The sequence below is a fragment of the Lepisosteus oculatus genome, chromosome 16, assembly GCF_040954835.1.
Source record: "Lepisosteus oculatus isolate fLepOcu1 chromosome 16, fLepOcu1.hap2, whole genome shotgun sequence".
Classification (NCBI taxonomy): domain Eukaryota; kingdom Metazoa; phylum Chordata; class Actinopteri; order Semionotiformes; family Lepisosteidae; genus Lepisosteus; species Lepisosteus oculatus.
This window is the reverse complement of record NC_090711.1, coordinates 14,079,486-14,088,163: the sequence shown is the minus strand read 5'-3', so window position 1 is coordinate 14,088,163 and position 8,678 is coordinate 14,079,486. Positions and strand designations below refer to the sequence as shown.

The window sequence follows — 8,678 nt, the reverse complement described above, 5'->3', positions numbered from 1 at the left end:
AGCACCCAGTTCCCTTACACAAAACGAGCCACAGTCATTAACTACCCTGTTTCTCAGCAGTTGAACACCTAAAAAGAAAACAAACTTCACATTTTTCCATAAGAACCTTTAATAACTGTACAGTAAAAAGTTCACATGCTTATTTATGGATTACACTTTAGCAATAAAAAGTGCAACTCATCATGAAATACACATCCAGGTAAAGTCCTTACCACTGGCCAATTTTCCAAAGCTGGTCTCAAAAGATCCAAATGTTTGAACATGTCAATTTGACTGCTGTGGCAACAAAGGTGGAGCCAAATTGTCAACATTATACCAAGGCAAGGGACTCAAAAGAAATCAAAATCACTGCGGTAAAACAAGCCACAGGATATTCTGAACTTTTGGGGGGAAGCAAAAATTGCCTTTTAAAATGCAGATACAACCTAGGTGTTGTGGATGCACAGGGACACCCAATACTGACTCAAACCAGGACTGCAGGGGCGATCAAAAAGTGAAATAAAAAAAAGGTCAAGCAAGCCAGGCATACACAAAACTATGACTGTGACACCGATGTCTCCTAGAAAAATATTAAACAAATCAAAGAGTTCATCAGGTATTCAACTCTTGGCACCCCATATCCTGGCTCACATATGGTCTCAGGCCAAACGTACAAAAATCTGAGTTATCATTAGAAACTGCAGCTATTATCTCAAGCACATGAAGGAGAAAAAAAAAAATTAAGACCACCGACCAAATCTTCAGCGCTCAGAGCTGCGTTTGATCAGCTTAAACCAATTACAAAATCACCCCCTCCTCCGAAATGGCGCGGCCGCCCCCGCGACCGGGCCGCTAGTCCCGCGAGCCGGACCGGGAGCGGGACTTGGAGCGCGACGGGGACCGGGAGGGGGAGCGCTTGGACGGAGACTTGGAGCGGCGGCTGTCTGCTTGGGGGGAGGGGGAGGGGGAGGCCGACTTGGCCCGCTCCCCCTTGCCGTTCTCCACGGGGGAGGGGGAGCGGCTGCGCGACTTCTTGCCCACGGACTTCTCCTTGGAGCGGCTGCGGGAGTCGCGGTCGGACTTGGCCTTGGAGCGGCTCTTGGAGCGCGACTTGCGGGTGGCGGACCGGGAGCGCGACTTCCTGCTGGCCGAGCGGCTGCGGGACTTCCTCGTGCGGGACCGGGACCGGGACTTCCTGGTGCGGGAGCGGGAGCGGGACTTGTGCGCCGGGGACTTGGAGCGGGACTTGCGCGCCGACCTGGAGCGGGACCGCCGCTTGCTCCTGGAGCGGGACCTACAAGGGAGACGAGCCCGAGGTGAGAGGGGTGCGGCGTGTCGAGTGCTCGGAGGAGCCATGCTCTGAAGGGTGCGCGAATCTAGAAGGGAGGCTACTTTACCGGGAGCGGGACCTGGAGTTGCTGCGCGAGCGGCTGCTCCTGCGGCTCCTGCTGCGGGACCGGCGCCGACTGCGGGACCTGCCCAGACAGAAGGGTGTGGCGGTCAACAACCATGAGAACAAGCATTCATCAACTGCAGCCGCGAGAGGACACCGCCAGGAGAGGCACCATTACAACACACGGACACAGCAGGTGAACGGGCACAAAGCAGGCCTTTCCAGTCAAAAGGTATGGTTAACTACTGCATGTCTGAGCAACTTAATGCTCAACGCCTGATAACCGGGTAGGAACTCTGGGTAAGAAACAAGGGCACCCAAGACAGACATTAACTGGACCGCCACCGACTGCACACCGCGGCCATCGGAGGAACCGTCCAGAACCACCACACTGAATATACCGCACCTGGACCGGCTGCCAGAATAGGAACGCCGGCGCCTTGGCCTGTCCTCCACCAGGCGGATCTTCCTTCCGTTGATGTCCGTGCCGTCCAGCTTCTCCAGAGCCCTTCTCATATCGGAGTAGGAGCGGAACTCGATCACGCCCTCGTTGGTGCGCTCCTTATGGGCGTCTGCATACGTCACCTCTCCAGCCTGCCGCATGAAATCCTGCGAAGAGCATGAGGGACAAGCGTCTTGGTGATCTGAAAACACAACTACACAGAACCATTAAATAATGAAGGCACGTTTCAATGGCCTCTTTCTATCAAACCAGACTAAACTAGGAAATCCAACAAAAGCTCCACCACCACAGTAGCAAAATTACCTTTATTTAAACAGGGGTATGTTTATTCTATTACTGTTACTAAAATGTTAAACCACAACATTAACCTGTCAAGACTGTGAGCAAGCCACTGCAAGGGGAGCTACAACGAACACTATGGCTTCGACCCCCTAACCAGCCGGTAAAAGACCCTGAACTCACCTTAAGGTCTTGCCAGCTGCAGCGACTGGAAAGGTTCTCCACAATCAAGCGGTACTCAGTGCGGACAGGAGGCCCATACTTGTCTCTGCCGGAGCGGCTTCTGCTGTAACCACTACTACCTTCAAACAACAGGGGAAGACAAAGTCAGCAGTGCATCATGGAGAGCTGGCAACTTCTCCATAGGGAGTTAAAGGGGAAAAAACAGCCACTAGCGGGATATCAACTACGCATGATAAAGATTTTTGGCTCTAGTCCACCAAAATAGTTCCTGTGGACTCCGCTTTCTCATGCACAGATAATACCCACAGAAACAACCTGTTCCATCTTAACTCTGGGACAAGAAAATGGTGTTCAGGCAGCCTTGGCAGGTGTGGCTTTCTATATCTTCAGTCAAATGCCAACCTGTGTACTGTACAAATGTTACTGTACAAATACTAGGAAGTGTTTACATTGCTGTTCTCTGTGCACCGGCCAAAGAACAGTAATGCACTTAAAACGGTGCCAAAAGCTTAAAGGACTTATGCAACCAGTTCATTGCCATTCACTGGGTAATGAACCCACAAAAAGATAATATCACAGGATTTAAGTCACTTACTCAGGTTACTCGGCTCTCCAAACCACGAATGCATTTTACAGGTAGGCATTAACCCACTCGCTTGCTGTCAGGATGTCTTAACAACAAGGTGAGACTACTGGCAATGATTATAAAGCTTAACCACTGCCATACTAAGGTTGAGCCAATCAGACTCACAGCAACTGAAGCCAACTGCTCTTTTACAAAGCAGGATAACAGATGGCGGTAACATCTTGCGTTGGCTTTAACCGCTCCACTATTTGTTTGAACATAAAAACCAATGGGATTCCTCACCATCACCCTGGTCTATTGGCAAAAGGCTGCTGTCATCATGGCTTCCGGTTAGGTCAGCCAAAGGGTCAAAGGGCAAAGGTCACACACACATTGTAAGGTGAAAGCCAAGGCCAAACGGGACAGGCAGTCATCTTAGCCTCAATGGACTCGGACTCAGCCTCAGCCCGCACTGGACTCTTTCAAATTGAAACATCAAGGACTTTGTTAATGTTGAATTCAATAGTAAACAATGCAACACATTTTTAGGTTATTTACATGGCAGCTGGGCTTTGCACTCCTTCACACTTTGCTACGAAAAATTAGGAATTCTGGGTTAAGCTTCACTTTGCTACCTAGCCCAATCCCCACTGAGCTGCATATACAAATGCCCTGAAACAATAAGTCCACAACACACAAAGGCAGCTATCCTCCACTACTCTAAACCACCTAAATAAGGCCAAATTAACACACAGCTGCCATATAAATAGACCTATCCTAACATACTTCTCCCCCCACTATTAAACAATCTGAGCTTTAGCTTGAGGGGCCTTCCACTGCAGGACTGCAAACCCTTCCATGGCTTCCGACATCCTGGAAAGAGAGGTCCCTACACAGGACCTATGCCACTTGACCAACGCATGCCTATCCAGCTGAAGTGAACTTCAGACGGCAGTGCAGCAACATGTTCAAGTCCTCCCTCACAACGCAGGTACCCCTTCTTGAGCCTGTAACCCCTCCAGTATTACCCTAGAATGGGATTAAAACTTGTTGGTTTGAATAATGCAAACGTCATTTAAGAAGTCACCCTCTTCAACACACGAAATCCACAAAACTACACAGGAATTTGCAGTTAAACTCATTTGGTGTATTGCAATCTGAAAAGCTTGGCAAAAGTCAGAGGATACTTTTAGCTTCCCAAAACAAATCTAGCATTCAGATGTTACAAAGCAATACACGGTCAAAGCATGAAATTCAGTTTCCCTAGCCCACTGCTCAAGCAACGTGTGTAAGATAGCTTAATGTAAACTGGCAGCACATATCCAGGAATCTGCAAAAAGTCAAAGATGCTCAGATTATTTGATTTGGCAGTAGACGGCACTTACTGCGTCCGCCATAACCCCCACCGTATCCATCTCTGTCCCTTCGTGGTCCTCGGGCGTGCTCCACGATCACCCGCTCCCCGCACAGCTCCTTCCCGTTCAGCTCGTACACGGCGTCGTCCGCGTCGCGGGTGTCCTCGAACTCCACGAAGCCGTATCTGCAGGGGGTGGAAACGCGTCACGTTTGTCGGATCAATGCACGGCGCGGAGGTGAACACGAAATCAACATGACCTCCCTCCACATCGTGATGCGCGTTAACATGAGCAGAATCTCACACACACCCCCCCCCCCACCAGACCACAGCCACCCCCAAACTTAACCAAAACACGATTGGCGTTAGAGCAAACGTGCCCTGGCCCAAACCTGTGCTCCTCTTCACGTTTAAACAAAGGACTTGCGCCCGCAGCGATGCAACTTCCATTTGAACGCATCGATCCTCTGCCGTAATACCAGTCAGGACGGGCCTGCCGCGGGCTGCCCGCGCCCCCTCCGCGGCCTACATCCTCCCTTGCCCGCTCTTTGTCCGCACTCTCCGAAAACGCCGGGCCTGCGGACCAGCAGCGCGTCACGCGTGGCCGGGTCGCCTCCTCCCGGCGCGGCGTGTCCAGGCTCGGGGAAGGCGCGGGCCTGCGAGCACTCGCGCTTGGCTCCCGCCGAGAGCCGCGTCCCTCCAGCCCCTCACGGTCCTTGTCTCCAGCGCGGCCGCCATTTTGTCCACGCGGCAATCTCTCACCGGGCGGCTGTTTTTTTCCTCTTACGGTAGCTAAGCAACGAATTCGCAGTACGGGATTCCCACACTGCGAAGCCTCATAATCCGGTCCAGCCGTGAAACGGCGCTCGTTTTTCCACAGCGCAGTAAACACAAACTACGCATCAACAGTCGGCGCACGCACCCTACCCCCACCTCTCCCTTACCCGTTCTTCAGGTCGATCTCCAACAGCTTCCCGTAGCCGCTAAAGAACCTCTGGATGTCCTTCTCACGGACATGGTAGCTCAGCCGGCCAATATACACACGGGGCATGTCTTCGAAATGCTTCGTCTTCCTCTTCTGACGAAAGAAAGCGCCCTTCTCTAACCTTTATACAACAACAGCCACCGTCCAACCTCCCTGCTGGCGCATGAAGGAACCTCGCAACGCTCACGCTCGGTACTTATACTGGCGCCTACGTCACCCTACGCGCTACGCTACACGCCACGAGGACACGGGAGAGCGCATGCGCCCCCGGCTGGCTGTGAAGTTAGGTTGCAGACACAGTTGTTTTTAGCGCATAGGTTTTGACAGGTTGCGTGCAGAAATCAATCAGGGAAAATACAAGTTTAATTCTATATGCTGTGCATACTGCTCCATCATTATGGTAGACCGTGTGTATTTCTCAAGTTACTCGTAGCAGCAGGCCTGCGTCCGTAGGTTTAATTGTTCTTTCGAACCCAAAGTTTTATGAACTCTAAAGTAATTGAAAAGAAGAGAGAACTGGAGTTGTGTTGCACCTAATAATCGTGCAGTTGGAACAGTTCATGAGATGAAGTTTTCTTATTGATAAGATAGTAATATGCTTCTTTCGACTTTAGTAAGAATGGAAAACTGGCAGCACAGTAAACGTTATATCATTTTATTAATAGAAGATCTCCGATGGTCATTTTTCACTTTTGTTCGAAAAGTGAAATTAAGTTTCTAACCTGTCCGTGCCGTGATACATATGTGGCGACGGGCAAATAATGGAATAGTACGATATTTCAAATTCAAAGTTTGAGTTGTTTTTCCACATAAATATAAACAGCAAAAACATATTTATACCTTGGGACTAAATATACAACAGATATTAACAACAACAATAACAACAATAATAATGGGCTGTAACATTTAACACGAATACATTACAGGGCAACAAGAAACTGAATCGGATTTCAGTCTGAGAAAGGTCGATTCTTTCACCTCGAGTTATCGAGCGTTATCGACCGTTTTGGTGCACTTTCAACAGCGACTTAAAAACCACTAGGTGGCAGTGGGGGAACAACACATTTACTATTTTAGAGCAGGTTTTCAAAACGTTCTGATTGGCCGGTGACTCCCTTTTAAGAAATGCTGAGGAACAGTTAAGAGGTTTATTCCGTGCTGAGAAGAAACGGCCCACTCGTGGAAAAAGCTCCGTAGCCGAAACATTGTGTCTCTTTCGTTTTCCTTTCAGCATGGCATAAACCTTTACCTGTTTCTTTGCATCGGTTTCTTGCACGGTTTCATGTCGAATGAAAAACTGTATACAAATATTGTACGCATTTGGTCACCGTCTTTCACGAAAGGTATTGCTTCTTGGAACGAGTCTAGGGAAGAGTCCTGTGTTTAGGGGAATGGTCCACACTCACAGGCTAAAGGAATTGGATTTTTTTAAGTTTTGAACAGAAAATACTTTAACTTCAGTTCAGAATCCTCCAGGGAAAAAAGCAAACCCAGTGGACATCTTTGGAACCATTAATGTGACATGAACCAGGGCCCAAAGAAGGGACATACTGGTTTATGTCTCATTGGGGGACAGTGCATATTGAACTAATATTTTGAGATTTTTACACAAAGGGTGGTGGGAGTGTGGAACAAGCTGCCCAGCCATGTTATTGCAGCTGATATCCTGTTCCTTCACAAAACAGCTGGATGAGACTCCCAGATCAGTCAGTTGCTATCTACATAACAGGCTAGGAGCACTGAAAAGGCGCCTCTCTCATGTGTTTTCTTGTGTGCTTTAATTCAAACAGATAATGAAATTAAAGTCTGCAGTGATAGTGATTACAACATTACTAAGGTTTCATCACAGTCTTTAAGAGCCCTGGCGGATCCCAGGTTTCAAGGTTAATAGCTGCTTGCTGGCTTAGAGCCCAGTGTCACTGGGGATCGAGAGCAGTCCTGTTACTAGCCCTGTACAAGAGCTGTGATAGCTGAAAGGTTCAAGATTTAAGAAGACTGGGTTTCCTTTACGAAATCAGTAACTCAGTAAAATATAATCAAAATGCTTTTTCTGAACTGTTTTTGAAGGTTGTGGAGGAAATGCAATATCACAGACAATATTGTTGTGAAATGTTGTGTTTCTTTTCTTCTCTTTCCAGCATGGAATAAACCTGTACTTGCTCCTTTGTAGCCCAGCTACCTGCTTGAACTAGTGTGAATATATGTGTTGGAATCTCTGTGGTCTGTTTTTTTCAATTCAACTTTATGTGTCATTATACTTACACAGGTGCATAGTATAGTGAAAAGTGTTTGTCCTTAGTCACTCAGGTGCAGTATATAAATAGAACAGAAGATAAGATAATAGACAGTCACACAATAACAGTGTAATAACATAACAGTGTAATCAAAACTGTGAAAATACGCAAACAGAGAAAGAATACAACAGGACAAAGACAGTGCAAAAGTAATTTGGGGAACAGTGCAAAAATAGTACGGTGATTAATAAATATTACAACTAATACAGTTTTAAGTACAATTTCGGCTTACATTCAGTTGTCGTGTACGTAGTGGTGTTGGAGTACAGTCATTTTTCAGTGTTCATTCCCTGAGAGATGACTTGTGTCACGCCCAGTACACCTAGAGAGCGCTCTACATCTCTCCTGTTCCTAGTTCCCTGTGATTATTCATGTCTTTCTGGTGTGTCTTATCGTATGGCCCATTTACTTCCTGCTTCGGATCTGCTCCTCGCTTAGCAGTGAAGTTCGGATGTCCTGAGACCTGCCTAGTTCTAGGTCGCTCTTGTCTGTGGCCTGAGGGCATAGGTTTCTATACGGCATTTCCTGAACAGCTGAGCCCGGGCTAACCCCTGTCTCACCGCTACGTATAGGGTCTATTTTCGCTCTCTTGCCATTCCACGGTTCGTCCTTTCCAACATCTGTAACACCTGTGTGTCAACTTCAGGAGAGATTTCTTGTGCTCAGAGTGGCTGCCCTCGGGGTCAGGCAGGATCACACGAGGGAGCCCCAGAAAAACGCAGCCCAAGATCGGGAAGCAGCAGGCATGCAATTGCTTTAAGCTCTTCTTGTAACTTGCTGGGCTTCTGATTAACCATGCTGTTGAGTAACAATGCCGGTGATCATTAACATAAGCAGTTCCAGTGTTGGGCAATACAACTCACACCTCCCCCACTTGCCTCAGTCATGTTCATTATGCATGGCTCGGCATGCTGGTTATCATTCATGATGAGAAATTATGCATGGCTGGGAAATGTTTTATTAAACATGGGAGGATGCATAGAAAGTGATGTGTGGGCACACAATCCAGTACTGTGTTACAGTCATGTTATCATGTTATAATAATAAGGCAGAGAACCGATGTGCAGCTTTGACAATATCCATGGCATGCTGACTGTGTTCAGGATACGAGTCGATAGATGAACTACTATTGTTGATTCACTGTATATTATGTTGCACACAATGAATCCATATATCACAATTA

General features: G+C 47.8%; 1 protein-coding gene across 2 annotated transcripts; it reads right to left on the bottom strand.

The window, feature by feature from the left end:
* Nucleotides 1–91: 91 nt before the first annotated feature.
* LOC102694509 (serine/arginine-rich splicing factor 6) lies at nt 92–5,382 on the bottom strand. Of its 2 annotated transcripts, none has more exons than XM_015364660.2 (6): nt 5,161–5,382; nt 4,248–4,402; nt 2,298–2,416; nt 1,779–1,981; nt 1,377–1,454; nt 92–1,273 (listed from the first exon to the last, which is right to left on the bottom strand). In XM_015364660.2, the coding sequence occupies exons 1-6, from the start codon at nt 5,265–5,267 to the stop codon at nt 832–834; spliced, it is 1,104 nt and encodes a 367-aa protein (XP_015220146.2). In that variant the 5' UTR covers nt 5,268–5,382; the 3' UTR covers nt 92–831. The 2 variants fall into 2 exon arrangements, with proteins under 2 accessions (XP_015220146.2, XP_015220147.2); XM_015364661.2 differs by having other exon boundaries at nt 4,269–4,402.
* Nucleotides 5,383–8,678: the final 3,296 nt, after the last annotated feature.

Coding starts and splice junctions, on each gene's coding strand:
- LOC102694509 (XM_015364660.2), bottom strand. CDS start 5,267: ATGCCCCGTGTGTATATTGGCCGGCTGAGCTACCATGTCCGTGAGAAG. Junction 2,417..4,247: donor TGGGGGTTATGGCGGACGCA/GTAAGTGCCGTC, acceptor TGTTGTTTGAAG/GTAGTAGTGGTTACAGCAGA. Junction 1,455..1,778: donor TATTCTGGCAGCCGGTCCAG/GTGCGGTATATT, acceptor CTGTCTGGGCAG/GTCCCGCAGTCGGCGCCGGT.